Raw genomic sequence first — 23,395 nt, forward strand, 5'->3', positions numbered from 1 at the left:
TGCAAAGTGCATAATTTCAAATTTTTTTACTGTTTCATAGTATTCCATTCACATTTGTTTTAACTGCAATGTTGGCACACACCTATGGTCTAGCTGGAACTCTCTTGCAACATGAGATATAGCAGAGCTTCCAAGCACAAGCAACAGAGTCATCAGTATCAGGTTCAGCAAAAGTGGGTGGCACTGGGAAAGGAACTTGCAACCTCAAATTTGTACAGCCACAGGCCCATTTTCTGGACCCTAGTTCATTCATTTTAAATGTATTCACAGTGTTCTGCAACTAGTCTCCAGAAACTCTTCATCTTGCAGAACTGAACTGTATGTCTTTTTGTGACTGGCATTTTCACTTAATATCCTCCTGTTTATTAATGTTGTAGTGTGTGTGAAATAAATTCCTTCCTTTCTAAGACTAAATAATATTCCATTCCATGTACATATTGCATTTGGTTACACACTTGTTAGAGGATACTGTGTAACTTCCACTGAGCAACTTTTTCCCACAGTTCTTTAACAGCAGCTACTTTAACAGGTGTATCTTACTGTTGTTTGCACTTGTATTTTCATAATAATTATTTAATCAAGTTAACATCTTTCATGTGCTTGTTATTTGTTAATCCTCCACCTCGAGTTTTTAACAACTGTGCTATATGTTAGTGAATAACTGTGGCATCATTAGTTCAGTCTTCATACATGAAAGAACTTACGTTTTTATCATATTTCACCTTAGACAAGGGTTTATAATGGCAATTCTTAAAAATCTTTGTGAATTATAATTCTGTTATCAAGCATATTCACAAACTTTTTGTTGTTTTGGGGTCACACCCAGTAGTGCTCTGGGCTTACTCCTGGTTCTGATAGATCACTTCTGGTGGTACTCAGGGAAGCATATGGGGTACCAGGGATCAAAACCAGGTCAGCCATGTGCAAGGCAAATGCCCTACTCTCCGTACTATCTCTCTGATCCTTCACTAACTTTTGTAATCTCCTTTTAGGCATATTCCTCTATAAAGATGAGAGAAAATTCTTTCATCTTTCCCACATCCAGTTCCTTAACCAAACAGTATTAATATCTGGGTTAAAAAGACCATTGCTCTCCCATTTGTGGTGTTCAGCACATTCTGAACAGCTTAAAGAATACATGTTACTTACACTTACCTCTCTCTGCCCATAAATACCATCCCCTACTGCCTACTGCTTTGTGAAAGCTGCAGAATAATGAATATAACTTTTGTTTAATTGTTTTCAGGACACTTCCAACAGTTCTCAGAGCTTACTCCTGTCTCTGTATTTAGGTATCACTCCCAGTGGGGCACATGAAACCAAGTGAGGAGCCAGGGATCAAGGCCAGGTCAGCCACATGCAAGACAAGCACTCTGACCACAGAGTGGTCATCTCTTCTGTCCCAGAACACAAAAATCTTTTAAAACTCTGGTACCTGATCAGAGCGATGGTACCGTGGGTGGGGCATTTGCCATGCACACAGCTGACCTGGGTTCAATCCCTGGCACCCTATATGGCCCCCCAAACACCAGCAGGAGTAATCCCTGAGCACAGAGGCAGGAGTAAGCACTGAACACCAAAGGTATGGCCCACCTCTCCCCCAAAGAAACACCTCTTCTATCCAGTCTATACTTAAAAATTACAAAAAACTGGACTCATCATGAAGGTGGTCAAATCACTAATTTATATAACTGAAATAATTTCTAAGAACTACACACTTAAAAACTGTCACAGAACATTTATTCCTTCCTTATTGGAACAAACAGAAAAATTTAAGAACTTTGATCTTCAAAACAAGAATCAGATATACACATGCCTCAGTAAGAATTATGGCATATATTCTGGGAAAGAAAAAAAGGGGGGGAAAGCATTTTAAAAAGAATTCATGGGGCCAGAGTGATATAGTACAGCAGGGAGAGAGTTTGCCTTGCACGCAGCAAACCCTAGCTCAATCCCCGGCATCTCATACGGTCCCCCAAGAACCGCCAGGACTAATTCCTGAGTGCAGAGCCAGGAGTAACCCCAGAGCATCACTGGGTGTGACCCAACAAGCAAAAAAAAATTAATTTTTTAAAAAATAAAAAGAATTCATGCCATCAGAAAGAAAGGGACAGACATAGAATGACCACTCATTTACTCATTTGTGGAATATAAAATAATATAATATGAGACTGACACCCAAGGACAGTAAACACAAGGGCCAGGAATAAGCTGCTCCATCGTTGAAAGCCTGCTTCATAAACTGGGGGAGAAGGCAGCTGGAATAGAAAAGGGATCACTAAGTTAATGTCAGTTGGAGGGATCATTCGGGATGGGAGATGTGTGCTGAAAGTAGATTAAGGACCAAACATGATAGCCTCTCAGTACCCATATTGCAAACCATAATGGTTCCAAGTAGAGAGAAAGTATTGAGGAAATTGTCTGCCATCGAGGGATGGGATGGGCCGGGGAGAGAACACTGGAGACATTGGTGGAAAGTGTACACCAGTCAAGTGATGGGTATTCAATCATTTTATGACTGAAACTCAATCATGAAAGCTTTGTAACTCTCTCAATGTGATTCAATTAAAAAATTTTTAAAAAAACAGAAAAAAAAAGAACTCATGCCAAAATAGCATCACCTTACTGGTGTCCAAAACACAGCCAATAAAAACATTCATTTCCAAATCAAAAATAGTCAGCCATAAAACGTCTCCACAAAACAATTCTTTAACTTTCTTTGAAATACGGTCACTAAAATTAACTGAAATTTTATTTATATGACTGTGGTTTCCATTTATGCCTAAAAAGCACAAGAAAAGATTAAAATATCCCAGAATTGGAAACGTAGTCATTATGTTTGGTTTTGCTTATTTTCATATTTTTATTTTTAAAATCCAAGTTAAAGTTTAACACTTTTCAACAAAATAAAAAGCAAATTCTTGACATAAAGAAAATTCAACATTCTCTTTAAAAAAATTCTGATATGACTATGAATGATTGCTTAAAATCCTTCCCCACAGACAAAAAGTTTAACTTTTTGTTGCTGTTTTTTTGTGTTGGGGCCACACCAGCTATCCTCAGGATTTACTCTTGGCTCTGTGCTCAGAGATCACTACCTGGGACATTCAGGGTTCAAACCCTAGTCAGCTGCAAGCAAGGCAACGCCTTAGCCACTATATTATCTCTCCAGCCCAAAAAGTTTCATTTGCAGGTTAAACATAATTATCTTTTATCTAGAATCCATATGTGTGTGTGTATATATATGTATATGTACATATGCTAACTACAAGGAGAGGTGATAATAGAAAATAATTTCAATATTTCAATGCTGATTTTTCCTTTGATAAACAACTTCAGTGTCAGGGGAACGAGGCCCATTTTTGTTACTGTTTTTGGCATATTGAATACACCACAGGTAGCTTGCCAGGCTCTGCTGTGCGGGCGGGATACTCTCAGTAGCTTGCGGGCTCTCCAAGAGGGATGGAGGCTTTGAGGGTGGCCTCTAATCGCCCTTACAGGTGTCCCCATGGTTCACACCATATTTGAATCTCATCAAATATAGTGCGGTAAGTATGGAAAATGGGTATGAAGTGTCTTATGATGTGTCCGGAAAGTGGCCTGGAGTGTGGCAGTGGCTGGGTAGTGGAGGTAGTGGAGGTCGTCTGATGAGGTATTTATCTGGCCCCAGTAGGGTGGGGTCCTCTGGATATGATCCCTAGGGCTCTGGTGATTAGGGAAAGTAGGCAGAGGATCTCTGTTTCTGGGTCCCATTGAGCCTAGAGAGCAAAAGAGCCCCCAATAAAGCAGCATTAAGAAGGATGAGCAAGGAGAGGCAGATAAAATCTCAGGGACAAACGAGACTGCCAAAACAAAGAAGGACTAAAATGATTGTCTGTACTTTCAATGCACATACGCTGGCATCAGAAGCATCCATCGAGGACCTGAGGTGCAAGCGGAGAAGATCAAGTATGACATCATTGGTCTGACCAAGATGAGAAGACATAGATCACATCACGCCTTTTTCGACACTGGAGAAGAACTGTTCCTCGGAACATGTGACAACAGAGGCGTTATTGGCTTCAGTGTCCTTGCAACACAAACTTGGCCATGAGCATTGATTCATTCAAATGCCTAATAACCCAAATCGGATTATTACGATTAAATAGATGTGGCTCACTGCCAGCAGTTTCTATCTTCATCATCTACGCACCAACATCCAACTACGATGAAGAAGACATTGAGAAATTCTACATGCAGCTGGAGAAGTTCTATAAAGAAGATCACACCTTCTACAAGATCATTGTTGGTGATTTCAATGCCAAGATAGGACCGAGATAGTTGCCCGAAGAACCCCACATCGGGACTCATGGCCTAGAATGGAATGAAAGGGTGAGAGACTGTCTGAGTTCATCATGTCAACCAAGACCATCCATGGAAACTCACAGTTCCAGAAGGCCAAATCTAAACATTGGACATGGTAGTCTCCCGGTAGACAGTTCCACAATGAAATTGACCATATCATATTCAATCAACGATTTTGCCTGACCAATGCTGCTGTGTCCCAAAATTCCAAAAGATATCAGACCACCATCTCCTTCATGCAAAATTCTACTTCACAGAGCAGGGAGAAAGGACTGCAAAGTTTAAATTTAAGAAGAGAACTCCCAGAATGACCACCAACTGGGAGCTCTCTGGCACTATTTCGGCAACGTGGGAAGATGCCATCCTTGACAACATCAACAAGGAATATGATCCACTGGTTCAGCACCTCCAAGACTGGGCGAAGAATGCTGAGAGTGAGAAAGTCACAAAGAGACGTCTGTCTTTGGAAACTCTCTAGCTCATTCATCAACGTGGTTTGGCGCGAGCCTCAGGCAACCACAAGCTAACTTCCGAGCTCGCAAAGCTGTGAAGAAAAGCGATAAGGGAAGACCTCAAAGAGAGAAGAGCAGCAGTGTTGGCTGATGCGGCAGAAGCCAGGAAAAGTTATTCGCAATGCTTGCCTGGCCTTCGCCAACTACAAGACCAAGATGACTGCCCTCCAATATCCTGACAGGTCTATCACATCTTCCAGAAGGGCAATGGAGTGGATAATTTATGACTTCTACTCGAATCTCTTCAACAGCCACGTCCACCTGCACACATACCAAATTCCGCAGGATGGATATGTCATTCCCAATGTTCTCCCTTCTGAAATCTGACATGCCATTTCATTGGTAAAGACAAATACAGTACCCGGTCCAGACAAGGTCAGACCCAAACACCTGAATAATCTACCACCAGTATTCGTCAATATACTGGCTCAGCACTTCACACATTACCTGTCCATATGCAAGGTTCTGTCCCAATGGAAAACCAGCAGGACCATTTGTTGTTGTTGTTGTTGTTGTTGTTGTTGTTGTTGTTGTTGTTGTTGTTTACAAAAAGGGAGAATCCACGACATGTCAATTATCACCCAATTTGCCTGTTATCCGTCATCTACAAGTTGTTCACTTGAGTCATCCTGAACAGAATAGGCAGAACACTAGATAAAGGACAACCATGCAAGCAAGCCGGGTTCTGAAAAGGATTCAGCACCACCAACCATATCCACACAGTGACCAAGCTCACTGAGGTTTCCCGAGAGTTCAAGATGCCTCTCTGTTTAACAACATTCATCAATTTAAAGAAGGCCTTTGATTCTGTTGAGACTGAAGTGGTCATCGAAGCCCTAGCCAAACAGGGCATTCAAACTCAGTGCATCAAGATCCTCTGCGAGCTGTATTACGGACTCACCACCAGGATCTTACCATTCTACAAGGAAGTGATTATCGACGTAAAGAGAGGGGTGTCGCAGGGTGATACCATTTAACCGAAACTCTTCAGTGCCTTCTTCGAGAACGCCATGCGATGACTGGAATAGGAAGGAATGGGAGTGAAGATAGACGGTCGGCAAATACACCACCTCCGCTTTGCTGATGACATCGTTCTAATAACACCAAACATTAGCCAAGCGGCACAAATGCTGGCCGACTTTGACCGCAAGTGTGGAAAGGTCAGACTACAGCTGAGTCTCACCAAGACAATGTTCATGAAGAACGAACTAGTCCCCGACGTTCCATTTGTTTTCAACAAAACAAACATCTCTGAATGCAGCAGCTATGTGTACCTGGGTCGAGAACCCAACATGAGGAACGACTTGGCACCAGAACTGTGCAGGAGAAAGAGAGCAGCGTGGAACACCTTCAAGAGCATCAAAAAAGTGGTTAAGAGGATGAAGAACCTCCAGCTCCAGGCACATTTTTTCGACTCCACCATTCTTCCTGCACTAACATATGCCTCAGAGACCTGGGCCCTATGAAAACAGGACAAGAATGCTCCTGTTTTTTGGGTATCCCAAAGAGGAACTGAAAGAGCTATGCTTGGAGTATCACGTTTCACTCAAATGAGAGAAGGAATCTGGAGTTCCGACCTCCATCGACGATCAAGAATCAGGGCTGCTGTCTCGTTTGCCAAGGTGTTGAAAATCAGATGGGCCGGACACATAATGTAATTTAGAGACAACTGCTAGACTAGAGCTGTTAACGACTGGATAACACGGGACATCAAAAGACCGCATGGCTGCCCACCTATGAGATGGTCAGACTTCATCAAAACCCTGAATGAATGGTTTGAGGCTCTTCGTGTTCCTGAAGTGAGCAGACACCATTCGGCTACACTAGCACATGACAGGGACGAATGGAGACGTTACTGGTGCCCGCTCAACCAAATCGAAGATCAACAGGATGACAAGTGATACAAGTGAAACAATTTCAAATGTCATTCTCAAAATATTCTCAGAACTACAGCTACAATTCTTTCAATTAGTTTTTTATTAGGGCACCACAATTTATAAAGTTATTCAGGTTGAGTTTCAGGCATACAATGTTTCAAAAACCAATCCCACCATCACCAATGTCTCCAGGTTTCATCCCCTAGGCCCTCAGCCTGCCTCCTTGGTTTTTGATTTTGGGGGCGGGGAGGGGGGTGGGAAGAAGTGGGGAAGCACACCCAGAGTGCTCAGAGCTTACTCCTGGCTCTTTACTCAAGGCTCACTCCTGGCAGGGTTCAGGGGACCATATGGGATTCCAGGGATTAAGTCTATCTAGGTAAGTGGTGTTCAGGCAAGCACCCTGCCTGCTGTACTCTCTCCAGCTCCTGACAGGCCCATTTTAAGTTTGGTTGTAGTTTGGATCACATGCTTTCAGTGTTTTGGGATCTGTGGTATACAGTCCACAGCTCTATAACACCTATGTGCCAAGAGAGAATCTTAACCCCCTAGCCATAACTTCCCATTATTTTTCCCTTAACTTCTCTCCTCGTTCCCTTCTCATTTTTATCATCTATGGTCAGGGGTAATCTAGATATCCTCCCTTTGATACCCTGCATTCCCTGGTTCTGCTCTTCTATTTATCACAGATAAGTAAGATCATCCAGTGTTTGTCATTCTTCTCACTTAATTCACTTAACATATGACATCCTCCAATTCCATCTAAATTGCAGCAAATTGCACAATTTCATCATTCCTTGCAGCTGCATAGTATTCCATTCTGTGTATATATATATATATATATATATACAAAGGTGAGAATATATATATATTCTCGTGTATATATATGTTCCCCACCCATGTGCCCTTGGGCATTTAACTTGATTCCATATCTAAGCCACTGTGCTGCAATGAATAATGGTATGCATAAATCCTTTTGAATGTTTTTGTGCCCTAGAGGCAGATGTCAAGAAATGTTATTTCTAGGTCATATGGCAGCTACTGCTTTTACTTTGTGACATCACCATGCTCTTTTCCATAAGGTCTGAAGCAGCAACATGTGAAAGTCCCTTTCACACAATATCTCTAACACTGATATTCTAGTTTTTTGTTTTATATGTGTCATTTACATATGTGTGAGATGATATCGCATGGTCATATTGATCTGGACTTCCTTGATAATAAGTGATGATGAGTACTTTTTCATGTGCCTGCTGGCCATCTTCTGTCTTCTTCAGAAAAGTGTCTCTTCATTTCCCTTCCACATTTTTTGATAAGACTTTTGGGATTTTTGTTGTTGTTGATCTTTATGAATAATTGATGTATTCTGGATATTACCCTTTATCTAATGTGTTGGGTATAAAGATTTTTTTCCCATTCAGTAAAGTGTCTTTTTATTTTTAACCAATTTTCTTTTTGCCATGAAGAAAGAAACTTGATGTAGTGCCCTTTATTTTTGTTTCTGTTGTCTTGCCAATTGTTACTGAAAACAACTTTGAGATTCAAATCTTGAAGTGTTCCACTGATATTTTCCTTATTGTATTTTATGAATTCTAGTATCCACTTTAAATTAACTTTTGTGTATGGTAGAAGATACAGATCCAGCTTCATATTTTCTCATGTGGTTATTCAATCTTCCCAGCACCATCTGTTGAAGGAAGTATCCTCTTTCTCTTTTTGTGTCACACCTGACGATGCACAAGGGTTACTCCTGGCTCTACACTCAGGAATTACCCCTGGCGGTGCTCAGGGGACCATATGGGATGCTCGGAATCAAACCTGGTTCGGCTGTGTGCAAGGCAAATGCCCTACCCGCTGTGCTATTGCTCCAGCCCCTGAAGAAAGTATCTTGACTCCACTTCATATATGCAGATTCCTTATCAAAATCTAGTTAACTGTAGATCTGGATTTATCTTTGGGCGCTCAATTCTAAACCATTGCTCAGAGTCTCTCCTAATTCCAGTATTGCATACTGTTTTGAGCACTATAGCTTTATAGTAGTTTCAAGTTTGATAAAATAATCTGCCAAATTTCTTCTTACCGGTATGTCTTTGACTATTTCAAGCAAAGCATTTACATCTAAATCCTAGTTCTATTGCTTCTTAACTGTTTGACCTTAGTAATATTGCTTACTCTTCCAATATTCATTTTACACAATACCACCAGCCATCTAATTTATCTGAGTTCACTCTAAGATATTAACATTAATGAAGTCAGTGCACTACTTGAAAGGGTGGTGCAAAGATAAATGAAAGGATAGTGCACTTATAAATCAGAAGAAGTACCATCCTAGAATCAACAAATTTAGGAATTGAGCCATATTTCCTTAAATCGAATTAAAATTTCATTAGGGCTCTCCCTGTTCTTAAAGCTATAGGTATTTTCCAAACTGCAAAGCATTTCAGCTACTCAAGTAACTGCTTTTTATAATGTCAAAAAGTTGAACTCATATGAAATGAAACAAGGTCATGGACAAAAATAATTAATAATTCAATTGTCTGTTTAAATGGACTTAATCAATCCTGAACAAAAAGACAAATGGAGGCATCACACTACTAATTTTAAAGTATACCACAAAGACATAATAATCAAAACAGTTAATAGTAAAATAAAAATAGAGACACAGATTAGTGAAATGGGAATGAGAACCCAGAATTAAAGAAAATGGGATGAAAAACTGAACAGTCACCTCACCAAAGACACAGATAGCTAACAGGCACATACACTGTGTGAATTATCAGTTCTTATCGGGAAAATGCAAATCAAAACAATAAGATATCACCTCACACCTGTGATGATGGTCTTTATCAAAAAGACCAGATGCAACAAGTACAAGCAAGGATGTGAAAAATAGGAAATCTAGTACACAGTTGGTGGAAATGTAAATTAGTGCAGCCTCTTTAGAAAACAGCATGACAATTTCTCAAAATACTAAAAACAGATCTGTCATAGGTATCTGCCCAAAGAAAACAATAACACTAATCTGAAAAGATATAAACACATCTGTATTTATTGCAGTCCTAATGACAATAGTCTGGATGTAGATGACAGATAAGTGGCTAAAGATGTGTGTGTATTACACATATATATGCACACATATATAAAATGGAATACTAGTCAGCTAGGAAAAAAAGTAATGAAATCTTGCCTTTGGTGACAACATGAGCTTGAAGAGGGTATGCTAAGCAAAATAAGCCAGAAGAAAAAAAAAAGGATAATTTCACACCTGTGTGGTATATAAAGAAAGCAAGGGAACAAACAAAACTAATCAAAAGCAAACCCAAGAAATAAGGTTATCAAAGTGAGATGGGAAAAGAGTTTATTTTTTTTAAATTTTTTAAATTTTACTGAATTACCATGAGATAGTTACAAGCTTTCATGTTTGGGTTACAATCACACAATGATCAAACACCCATCCCTCCACCAGTGCACATTCCCCACCACCAATATCCCGGGTATACCCCCCTTTTCCCACCCTCCCTCTGCATCTATGGCAGACAATATTTCCCATACTCTCTCTCTACTTTTGGGCATTATGGCTTGCAACAAAGACGCTGAGAAGTCATCATGTTTGGTCCATTATCTACTTTCGGCACACATCTCCCATCCCAACTGGTTCCTCCAGCCATCATTTTCTTAGTGATCCCTTCTCTATTCCATCTGCCTTGGGAGAAGAGTTTAAAGGATAAAAGGGTACTCTGGAGGCTGATGGAAAAATATGTCGTGGGCATGGTGTACTAACATGCATTATGAAGAGATATAACACTGTATCCCTAACCACATAAACTAAAATATTACCTCAATCTTTAAGATATGTTAGATTAATTCATTTTTCCTTGACAAGCAAAAAGACATTAATGATTAAATCACTATTACACAAAAATCAAAAGAAAAAGAAAATTTCCAATCTAAGCCAACTGATTTTTTTTTTTTTTTTTTTTTGGCTAGTGCCAGATACAGAACCCAAGGCCTCACACAAGATCCGGCTAACTCACATCTCTGCCTCCACACAATCCTTAAATAAAAATCTAGCTCAAAAATATCTTAAAATGTATCAAAGAAGGATAATGTATGAGGTCCTGAGTGCAATCGACAGCACTACACACAACAAAAACAAAGTCTTGGGTGTCATTGGGCACTGACAGCACTTGAAACATGGGAATGTGTATAACGTGAAGAAATTATACCCATTTATTAAATAGTAAAATCATATGTGTCTTTTCCTGGAGAAAAATCAGAGCTATCGCAATCATCCATTCGTTGGCTTTCAAGGTACAAAAGTTATCTCTTCTCAGTCATGGTTAGGTAGCTTGAGTAAAATTATGATCTTTCTGCACCAACTGTGTCTGTTTTGAAACTTATGAAGGTTGTTCATTGTTGATACTGCCAAGTTAATATTTATCTATGCTCTGTTGTGAGAGGAAGTACACACAGAAAGTTCTAAAAGCACCAAAATTTTCCCCTTTCAGTCACCACTTAAAAGGATGCTAGAACATGGTTGAAAACCGTTGGTGCCAAGAGTTTTGTTCAGTGTTAGAACACAAGCAAATGTATGAGGTTCTGGATTAGGTCATGGCATGAAGAATGGGAGGAGGAATAAGAGGATCAAGAGGGGGAAGAGTATATCAGAGATGAAGAATTGCATTTTCCTTTTTCCTCTTAATTTTTTTTCTGTAACTAATAGCAAGACAATTGTAATATACAAATGCCTGGTTATTTACATCATAAAGCCAATTACTAGCACAAGCGGGCATGTAGAGAAGCAGCAACTCTCCAGATTTCCTTGGATCTTGTGTTTCTTATAACCTGTTTCATTCCTCCTTCTGCAGAGTAACTTTTTTTTTCCAGTTCTTTTGCACAGTCATTTTCATCTTGCACAGAACACTTCATTTCTGCACTCTGGACACCGGAAGTGTGATGGGGTATTTCTCCACACGAAGCAATTATCCATCACACCAGCTGGGTGTCCTATGACTTAAGTCTGAGATTACCCGAAAACTCTATTGGATCTATGTTAAAGACACAATTCCCACAGGCTTAACTCTCCCACTTCTGATGCCAATCACAGGCAGTAGGTCCCAGATTACCACAACTTCTGTCCAAATCGTCTACATATTGAAGGTTCCCATGACCCCTTCCCCTTGGATTTGATTATTTGACACAAAAATTCACAGTAGTCAGAACTTTCACAAATATTTATCAGTTTATCAAAGGATATGATGAAAGATACAAGAGCTACAAGGAAAGATAAGTAGGGCTATGAAAACTTTAATAGTTTTCACAGAAAAAAAATGAAAGCGAATGGAAATGGACTAAAAGGTCTAAGCTTCCAATCATGGTCCCTCTCATGTACAGCTCTCATATAAGAAGCCATTCAAGAGAACCTACCCACAGTAGCCTCACGATAACAACAAGGAGGAGGAGGGAGGAGGAGAGAGGAGGGGGGGAGGAGGGAGGAGGAGAGAGGAGGTGGGGAGGAGGGAGGAGGAGAGAGGAGGGGGGGAGGAGGGAGGAGGAGGGGGGGGAGGAGGGAGGAGGAGGAGGGGGGGAGGAGGGAGGAGGAGGAGGGGGGGAGGAGGGGGGGGGGAGGAGGAGGGGTAGGAGCTGCTGCTGCTGCAGCAGGAACCTTGTAACAATTGAGGGGCAAAGACCAAACAAGCTCCTGTATCATCACTGATGAAATGACAGTGTGTCAGGAACTGCATGCCAGGAACTTGAGGTAGAGACTGCTATTTTTTTTTCTGCTGTCTTACATGTTCTTATGCTATTTAATTTCTGCTATTTATTTTCTACTGTCTTACATGTCCTTCTGTTGTTTTTCCATTCTTGAGGCCATTATTCAAGATTCACCCTTTCCATGGGCCTATAAAACCCATGTCCGTCTCAATACAGCACAATTTTAATAACCAAAATTAAGAATTAATGTAGCAGATTTCGTGGGAAAGTGCCCGCCCACTCAGTGTTAGGGGGAACCAGGGATCATCACAGCAGTACGAAACCAACCAGGTTGGTGGGTCAGTGCTAGGTTCTGGGAATGAGTGCTACTCGGGCACTGTGGTGCCAGCAACAATAAGAGCCATAAGCGACAACAAGGGTTATAAGGACAATAAGCAACAATAAGTGGTGTTCAGAGGGCCTCCAGGGCCACACCCAGTATACCAACGGCGCCATATAGTATCAGAGATAAAACCTGAGTAAGGTGCATACAAGGAATGTACCCTAATCCCTGTACTCACTCCCAACCACGATTTTATTTTTTATAAGGCTGCACCCTACTGGTGCTTAAGGGGACACACCCGGCAGTGCAGAGCCAGCACTCAATCTCAAGGTCTGACACAGGCCAGGCCTCAAATGCAGTTAAGAAGGTACTTTTTATTCTTATTGAAGTGGAAGTGTAATTTTTCTCCTCCTCATTAGCTAGGAGGAGAAAAATTACCATTTTCAATATCAGTTTTATCCGAATAGATATTTCTGATTCATGCTAACAACAGGATAATTATTCTTCTGGAGAGGTGCGATGAGATGCCCAACAAACCACCAATAATCATGGGAGTAGTAATAGTAAAAAGTCAACCATGGTTGACTTTATGGAAGACATGGTTCTAAGCATTTTTAAATTTTTCCTACTTTTTAATTTTTATAACAACTTTATAAAATTAGCATTGCCATTATCTTCATTTTACAGATGGGAATTCTGCTGCACAAAGAAGTAATGACTTGTTAAAGTCACACAATATAGGCTCTAGAGAGATTTCTCGGTGGGCTACACTCATGCTTTGCGAACAGGAGGCCCCCACAGTCAACCCCCTGTACCACATGGTCCCGGGAGCAATGCTGGGAAGAGACTCTGAACAAAGCTGGGAGTAGCCCCAGAGCACCACAAGGTTTGATTCAGGAAACAAAGCCAAAAGTCATGATGGATTTGAGGCTTATTTTTTTAACTGGGATTTCAACCCAGGCAATCTCTAGAGCTCATACTCTTTACTGTCACATTATACCAAGATTTACTCTAGAAATGTTCTGAAGAAAATTATTACTATGTGTATGTAGACAGACTGTCACTGCCACTGTCATCCCGTTGATCATCCATTTGCCCGAGCAGGCCCAGTAATGTCTCCATTCATCCTAGCCCTGAGATTTTAGCAGCCTCTCTTTACTCGTTCTTCCCAATGGTGCTGTATTAGAGGCTCTTCAAGGTCAGGGGAATGAGACCCATCATTGTTACTGTATTTGGCATATGAATACGACACAGGGAGCTAGCCAGGCTCTCCTCGTGCAGGCAGTAAACTCTCGATAGCTTGCCAGGTTCTCCAAGAAGGAGAACTAGGCTATCAGATGTCACATACATATATATGTGTGTGTGTGTGTGTGTATACACATATATATGTATGTATGTAGACATACACAAAATCTAAATAAATACACACACTCCAGTATGTTTGAAAATCAAACTTTAGAGTTATATTGCAAAACACAATTGTAATCATCTTCCTTGTTCCTGTTTTTAGCATTAAGCATCTACCACCCACCATAGGCAATGTCCTAGACATCATAATTTACTGTCAACTGTAAGCTGCTGGAAAATGGCTGACAAAAATAAAGCTAATGAATTGCACAATTATAAAGCAATCTGCAAACCCAATAGTTAGAAATAAAGAACTCAGATTTGTGATTTCAAAATCAAACTTAAATCATGATTAATTACCATGAAATCAACCTAGTTTTTTTGCTCACATTTTTGGTTTAATTTTTACTACAACAACCACCTGGGAATTCTTGGGGTGGAGGGGGAATACTATTTCCTTAGTGATACTTTATCACTGAAGTTATTATGCTTTTATTCATTTTTACATTAATATTAGGTACAAAGGCATGCCTGACTGACTGTACACTGCACTCTAGCAGTACTAGAGGGCCATAAGACACAGGACTGAAACTGGAACTCCAACACACAAAGCACTCTGGCCCTCTGAGCCAACTTTCTGGGCATAGGCTAAGATTTTGATTAAAGAATCACTAGTGGACCGGAGTGATAGTACAGTGGATAGGGCGTTGGCCTTGCATGCGGCCAACCCAGGTTATGGCCAGCATCCCATATGGTCCCCCAAGCACCACCAAGAGTAATTCCTGAGTGCAGAGCCAGGAGTAAACCCTGAGCATCGCCGGGTGTTACCCAAAAAGAAAAAAGGAAAAAAAAAAGAATCACTGACAGTTTTTCACCTTCCAGAAATATAAATATCACCAATTTCATCTTTAACATATGAGATGCTTAAGTGGGAAAAAGGCCCCAAAAAGCATTAAAGAATCAGTATATTTAAAGATTATATTTGTGATCTAGGGGACAGGTGAGAGTTATTCTAATATCATGTTAGTTAAATCACCAAATTGTAAAATAAATACAATCATAAATGTAACATTTAAAAAGTATCATTATAGGAGTCAGAGCAAATTATAGCAGGTAGGGCACTTCCTTTGCATGCAGTCAACCCAGGTTTGACCCCCCACATCCCATATGGTCCCCCAGTCCCTGTCAGGAGTGATTCCTCAGCACAGAGCCAGGAGTGAGAACTGAGCAACACCAGGTGTAGCCCAAAAAACAAAACAAAATTTTAAATGATCATTATAGGTACTAGAGATAGCTCAAAGTGCTAGTGCAAGGCTAGCACTTTGAGCTATCTCTAGTGCTAATTCGCCCAAGGCTCAGGTTAATCCCCAGCACTGCATGACCCCCCAAACACCTCCTAAAGCAACTCCCAGCCACAGAGCCAGGAATGGCCTCTGAGCATGATTGGCTGAGACTCCAAAGTAAACAAAATTATCATTATGAAAGTATAAAAATGGTTTCAACTTACCAATTCAATTCCCTGTGGGAAAGGTGTATCATCCCAGTCCTTCTGTGGAAATCTCTGGATTATTTTTCCCAGACCTGCTCCTGTTCCTATCAATAAAAATTAAACTAATTAGATAAAGGGGACTAGAAAGCAAACCTATTATTCATTGTATTAATATTAACCTATAAATAAGAGTTTATATTTTCAATTTTAAACTATCATCTAAACATAATACGAAAGTGGCAGGTAATGTCTGTCATGATGACAATGTCTGTCATGAAGACTGTTTCTAATGCCAGAAACAGTGAAACAGGGAAAACTTAGAAAGACAAGGACAGTGACATCTATATTTTCTTTCACAATATGGGAGTTATTTTCTTTCACAATATGGGAATAACTGCCTTTTCTCTCAATAAGAAAAAGTAATATTTTAATTACCTCAAACTAAAACTTAAGAATTGTTCTATGACTTAAGTGATTTGAAATGGCATTATGAGTACTACATTTTGGTTCTAGGTTATAAAGCACTGTTATGAGTAGCACTGTTGTCCTGTTGTTCATCGATTTGCTCAAGCAGGCACCAGGAATGTCTTCAATGTGAGACTTATTGTTACTGTTTTTGGCATATCAAATAGGCCACGGGTAGCTTGCCAGGCTCTACCATTCGGGCGAGATACTCTCAGTAGCTTGCCAGGCTCTCTGAGAGGGACGTAGGAATCAAACCCAGGTCGGTCGCATGCAAGGAAGACACCCTACCCCTGTGTGCTATCGCTCCAGCCCCATGTTTCTGAATGTTTAAGCTTATTTTCCAAGAACATATGTTTTATCTGATAACCATTCTTTTTTTTTAATTGAGTCACCATGAGATAAAGCATTACAAAGCTGCTCATGATTGGGTTTCACTCATATTCCAACACCCATACCTTCACCAGTATAATTTCCCAGCAACAGTGTTCCCAGTCTGATTCTTAAAGTATTAGTTTGAAGAACAAGCCAGTAAGGGAAGATTTTTCTGGAGTCAGCCAGTATATGTGGCTGATCCTGAGGACCAGAGTGATGCAGGTTATTTCAGTCAGAGTGGCCCTGAAAGCACCTTGCACTTGCAATGCAGATGAAATGGGGCCATGAGTAGAGAAGGGGAGACTCCTCAGCAAAAGGGGGATCACTGTCTATGAAGAAGAGGTACAGGGCAGAAAAATAAGTTGTGATTATTCACTGACTGAAAAAAATTAAACTGTTAAAAAAAGGGGGGGTGTAAATACTAGTCAGAGGTGTTTCTTTCCAGCCCCTACCCTTTCTCCCTTTATCATAAAATCACACCAATGGAGTTAACATATTTAAAAAGAGGGAGACCCTTGGCAGAACCCTAGCATGTTTGGAAATTACTCTTTGAGTAAAGTAAATACACTAGTCTAGAAGATAGCCAAAGTGCCCAAAACAATTTCAGGAAGGGTGAAGAAATACTGGCGTAGTCACCAACACTTTTCCCTCCTTATGTTTGGCAACCAAATTTCCCTTGGGTCTTGGTACAGTTGCTTGCTACCCTGCCCAACCAAAAGAATCAGCAAGCAGTTGTAGGATGAACCAACCATCCATCATTCCTATGGCAAATGTCCTGAAGGAATCAAACAGTATTCTCTGGGGTTGCTAACTATGCTAGAGGTGTGGAGTCATGTGGGAGTGGAAGTACAAAAGGACCAAAGGTGGAGAAATATAATACTACAATCTAGTAAAATAGGATGCCTGGTAATTTTTTGACTGTATCAGTTGACAAAAACTGCTCAAATGTGTTCTGTGTATTTAGCTTATATAAAGAGATGTACAAATATATACTGCATGGCTTTACTAAATGGCAGTTTGAGAAACTCTATTCTAATACATAATTAAGTAAATATTTTTTCATAATATATTTATCTAAGCAAGTAAAGCACAGGTTATCCACACTAGACTTGGTTTATGCTGCCTACCTGCCCAATCCCCTTACATAAAAAAAATGACACAAGGCAGCAGTCATGCTGAAAAACATAACATTCCACCAGCCAGGGACTCCTATGTGCAAAACATATATACCGGCCCTTGAGTGAACTCCCCAGCCCTTCTCTACTAAATATAAGTGAAATACTCAAGACATACTAAGAAACTAATGCCAGAAACATGTCCATGTCCACTCTATTCCACACAGTTTGGAAGTCCTCCTCACAGCAATCAAACAAGAAAAGCATATCAAATTGGAATTAAAGAAGCAAAATAATTACTATTTGCAAATAACTATACTATACATTAAAAACTCCATGGGAAAAAAACTAGAAATAGTAAATCAAAATAAGGTGGCAGTTTACAAAATACACAAAAAATCTATGGCATTCCTATAAACATATAATTAGCAATAAGAAAAACAAATTTAAAAGCTTAGCTCCTTCAAAATAGTGATCAAAACATCAAATACCTAGAAATCAACTTTAAAAAGGACATGAAAGATTTATAGTGAAAAGTATAAATCACTGCTAAGAGAAATAGATGACACCAGAAAATGGAAAGATATTCTCTGATCATGGATTGGAAGAATAAGCATTGTTAAAACAAATGCCCAACCCAAAGCACTATCCATTTTCAATGCAATACTCATTAAAACTAAAATGATTTTCTCAAAGACATGGAACAAACTACTGCATTTTGTATGGAATCATAAAACTCCCCAAATGGCCAAAACAATCTTAAAGCGGGGGTTGGGAGGGTATAGCTGGGAGGCAATTGCATTTATCTTCGAACTACGCAACAAAGCTACAATATCAAAACTTCACAGGACTTCAATAGACCAAGATTACAGAACTGCGAGTCCTGAATTAAGCCCCCACATTTATGGGCAGCTAATCTATAACAAAGGAGCTAAATGTGTATGAAGTAAAGCAAAGAAAGATCTCTTTAACAAATAACGTTGGGAAAACTAGATAGCAACATGTTGGTGGAGTTGTGGTGAGAAAGGAACTTTTATGCACTGTTGGTGGGAATGGTGTCTGGTTCAGCCTCTACAGGTTCAGCCTCTATGGAGATCTCTCCAAAAAATCGGAATAGGACTACCATATAATCCAGTGATACCATTTCTTGGTGTCTATTCCCAAAACACAAAAACATTAACATTAATTCAAAAAGATACATGCACTCCAATGTTCACCATCACATTCAGTACAATGGCCAACATCAAGACGTCATGGTACATATACACAATGGGATTCTATGCAGCTCTAAGAAAGGACAGATCCATGCAATCTGCAGCAAAATGAATGAAACTAGAGGGTACACTGACTGAAATCAGAAAGAAAGTGATAGATACTAAATGATCTCTCTCATACATGGGATGTAAACATGCACAGGAAAGTAGCAGCAAAGACTCACAGGCTATGTAACAGGAGAACTGATCCACACAATTAACTTGGAGATGGGGGGGGGGGGGTTGAATGGTTGGGGTGATAAGGTCCTTGGAAGGGGAGGTGGCTGCACTAGTGATAGGTGGACATGGTGTTGGAATTATATGAATAAGAAACTTAGAAACTATTAACAGTTATGTAAACACAGAACATCAATAAAAATTTTAATAACACCTGCCTAATGACTACCCAGTGATTCTATAATGTGAGAATCGTTGCTATTAATGATTGTTACTTGCTAAAAGTATTATTATTATTATTATTATTACACCTAATGCTAATGAAGAAATTTAAATAGGGCCAGAGAGATAATACAGCAGACAGACACAGTCCACCCAAGTTTAATCCCCAGCATCCCCCAGGGTCCTCTGAGCACCTCCAGGAGTGATTACAGAGTACAGAGCCGGAAGTACTGCCTAAGCATTACTGGTTATGGGGGGGGGGGGAGAGAAGGAAGGAAGGAAGGAAGGAAGGAAGGAAGGAAGGAAGGAAGGAAGGAAGGAAGGAAGGAAGGAAGGAAGGAAGGAAGGAAGGAAGGAAGGAAGGGGAAGGGAAGGAGGGAAGGAAGGAAGGAAGTTAAACACATACTGTGAGCTTTTTTTCTAAAATAATACACCATTAAATAGGAAAAATAAAAACCACTTAAGATTTTTTAAAAAGAAAAAACTAATGCCAGCCTGAAGGGCAGCCTTTAGAGATCTTTATTTTACCCTGAACTGAGGAATACTTCTATTAATTTCTTTATTGTAAACAAGATATCCTCTTCAAATATGTAAAAAGCAAAAATCTGAGAGAAGATAAAGTGATAAACGAAACATAGTTCAAAAATGGACTCTCTGTATCAACAAAGCACTATTTAACTGATACAAAAGGACAGGATAGAAAGCCCAGAAATAAAACCTAACAAATATGATCAAATGATTTTTAATAAGGGTGCCAAGGCCATCTAGTGTGGAAAGGGAAAGTCTTTTCAATAAATGGTGTGAGGAAAGCTGAGTATTAAAATGGCAAAGAAACAAAGAAACAAACACATTTACAAAAGTTAACTCAAAATAGATTAAGGACCTAAGTCTAAGAACTTAAACTATAAAACTACTAGAGAGAAAAAAATCAAAAGAAAACATCTTAACATTAAGCTTCGGAATGATTTCATGAACATTACGCCAAAAGCACAGGCAACAAAGAGCAAAAACAGACAAATGGAAATGTGTCAAGCCTTAAAACTCAACTTTGCACAGCAAAGTAAACAATACAGTAAAATGCAACCTGAGAAGAGGTGAAAATATATGCAAACCATCTATCTGATAAAAGGTTCCTATCAGAATATATAAAAAGCTCCTATAACTCAAAATAATAACAAATAAACTAATTAAAACCAAGTGAACAGCATAACTAGTCTTTTCTGCAAAAATACAAATGGCCATGAAACATGAGAAGTGTTCAGCAATATAAATCATTAGAGAAATATGCATCAAAATCACAATGAAGTAAAATCTCATATGAGAAATAATGCTTCCATATGAACATCAAAAAACAGTAAGTATTAGTAATGATGAAGTAAATTAGAAAACTTATACACTAGGTGACACATGTAAAATGGGGCAACCATTACAGAGGATGAAAAGAAGTTCCTTGAAAACTTAAAACCAGAATTACTATATGATGCTGTAATCCAACTTCTAGCTATATATTCAAAACAAATTCCAAAGTAATACCTAGCATACACATGTTCACTGCAGAATTATTCTCAATAGCCAAGAGCTAGAAGAAACATAAAAATCCATTAAAAGATAAGGAAAAGGTGATATATATACATATAGTAATGTCATATGCTATATGCTACAGCATATGTAAATATATATTATATATATATATATATATATATAGCAGTCATACTGCTATATGCTACAAAACTGACTAGCTTTGATGACATCATGGAAATGGAAAAACAATCAGAAAGACAAGTACTAATAGGCCCAGAGTGGTAGTACAATAGGTAGGATGTTTGCCCTGCACAACGCTGATCCAGGGTCAATCTCCTGCATCCCATCTGATTCCCTAAGTACCTCCAGGCCAGCTGCTGAGTGCTGAGCCAAGAATAACCTCTGAGCCATCCCCAGGTGTGACACTCAAAACAAAAGACAAATACTGTAGAATTCCACATATATAAGAAATGTAACGTAGTAAAACTCATAGAAACAAAATATGATAACTCCCAAGAGTTATAACTGGAAAAGGGGGAGAAAGGAGAGTTACTGTTCAATTGGGTATAGCACTTCAGATTTACAAGATGAATAGTTGTAGACTACTGTTAGAAAATAGTATGAAATATATATGAACAGTTTGAAAATATGCATCAGTATCAGAAAATTAAGGTGGTAGAAAAACCTCAAAATAATTTCAGTAATTGTTTGAAAAAATAGAAAGTATTTGTTTAAAACAAACAAACAAAATAGTGGATTCCTCCAGAAGATATTTTTAAATCATCAAAGTGGCACAAGTCTGATTCAATAAATAAATAAATAAAGATTTTCCCAAATGAAGTCATAATTTCCAAAGAGAACAATTTCCACAGGAAAATGTGACCAGAATGCACTGATTTACACATGATTTACCTTACAGAAGGGTAGCAATCCTTCCCTTCCATTCCAAACAATCTGCTGAGAGCAGCAACACTGTGCCACACACCTGTACTACCCTTCACAGAGAAGAACACTTCAGGGGAATAGGCTGAAGCAAAACAATGCTTGATGTCAGAAATGCTGACATTTCAGGAATGTACGTAATAATAGACTTAAACATCTTTAGAGGGCAGAAACTCATCAACAAAAATTTAATTTACCTGCTTAACAGTAAAATTAAGGGGAGGGTCATATTCAATTTGCAGGTTTCAAGTTTCCCACCCATAATTTTAAAAATCTCTTTTTAGCCAATGATTAATTTTTAATGTTGTTTTCTGACTCACCAGAAAATGTGTTACAATGCCAAAATAGCTGATAAGAAAATTCAAACCTCACCAAAATTGGTAGATCTAATTATGCTAGTAGTATAGATTAATTTTCAAAGGATAAGGAAAACACAAACTGTTCATTTTCTGAAAAGAAAGCACACAGGAAATCATTCCACAAAAGGCTTTCATATTTGATCCATTCAGCATTTAATCAAAGAAGTCTGTTTATTTCAACTAAAGCAAGACTTTTTGTGGTTATTCAAAAATTTACGAAAGAATGTAATGTGATTTTCCAATTTTCCAGTATAATTTCCTATTATTTGAAAGGTTTATTTGGAACACACAATTTTTTTTTTAGAGTTAAACTTAGCAAAAAGCCCATGGGCATTTACAAAAGTGAAAAAGAATGCATTTTAAAAGTGCACAGAATACGGAAGAAAGGTATTGCATTATAAATAAGTCAATAATAGCTACGTAACTTTAGTCTCTATTGAACTCATAATTCACTAACAATGCGTAAATTTAATTATTTTGAAATGTCAAGACTGAAAAAAGAACAGTACAAACTGAAATTAAACCTAAATAAATGTAATTTAGCATTTGAATGTAGCATGCATTTCTTACTAAATAAAATGACTTCTGCAGCAGCAGTGAAAAAAGAATTGTTAGCCATCTGTAATGTCGTGAAAATGATGCAGTTGTGTATCAGTATTCTAAAAAGAAAGTTTTACCAGGGAGTGGTACTACAGAGGGTAAGGCACTGGTCTGGTCCCCCAACCCCATGCAGACTGATCCCTGAGCACAGGAATAATTCCAGAGCACTGCCAGGTGTGTTCCCAAAACCAAGGAAAAAAAGAAAATAAAAGTCATAACAAGTCATTATCTCCAATACCTACAGACTGTGCCTTCACACTAAGCATCATTCATAATCGCCCTAATAGTTCAAGCTTGCATCCTCATTCTCCTAGAGGAAAGCATCAGCAACACCATGTCCCTGCTTCCTGTTTCGCTTCACTCCCAATCTGTTCAAGATTCTGACAGTATGAAAAATAAGATCGGTATGGTTAAAGTTTTTCATACCAACTCTCAAGATTAAAAATTCATCCTGTCCAGGGGCTGGAGTGATAGCACAGCGGGTAGGATGTTTGCCTTGCAAGCAACCGACCCGGGTTCAAATCCCAGCATCCCATATGGTCCCCTGAGCACCGCCAGGGGTGATTCCTGAGTGCATGAGCCAGGAGTGACCCCTGTGCATTGCTGGGTATGACCCAAAAAGCAAAAAAAAATTCATCCCGTCCAGGGCCAGAGAGAAAGGGGGTTGAGGGGGTTGCCTTGGGTGAAGCTGATACTGGTTTGAACCCAAGCATTACAGGGTCCCCAGAGCACTTCTGGAGTCACACTTGAGCAAAAATCCAGGATT

The 23,395-nt window shown here is 39.2% G+C and overlaps 1 protein-coding gene and 1 pseudogene across 4 annotated transcripts in view; one reads left to right on the forward strand and one right to left on the reverse strand.

Annotated features, from left to right (window-relative positions):
• Positions 1-23,395, reverse strand: part of SBF2 (SET binding factor 2) — a 436,024-nt gene that overhangs the window by 345,120 nt on the left and 67,509 nt on the right. For all 4 annotated transcript variants that reach the window (XM_004613607.2, XM_055141226.1, XM_055141225.1 and 1 more), the window contains exon 2: positions 15,622-15,707. In XM_004613607.2, the coding sequence (XP_004613664.2) occupies positions 15,622-15,707 (86 nt within the window). The remainder of the gene's footprint in view (positions 1-15,621; positions 15,708-23,395) is intronic.
• Positions 3,867-5,183, forward strand: LOC129405533 (uncharacterized; annotated as a pseudogene).

Source organism: Sorex araneus, chromosome 6 (assembly GCF_027595985.1).
Source record: "Sorex araneus isolate mSorAra2 chromosome 6, mSorAra2.pri, whole genome shotgun sequence".
NCBI classification, from domain to species: Eukaryota; Metazoa; Chordata; class Mammalia; order Eulipotyphla; family Soricidae; genus Sorex; species Sorex araneus.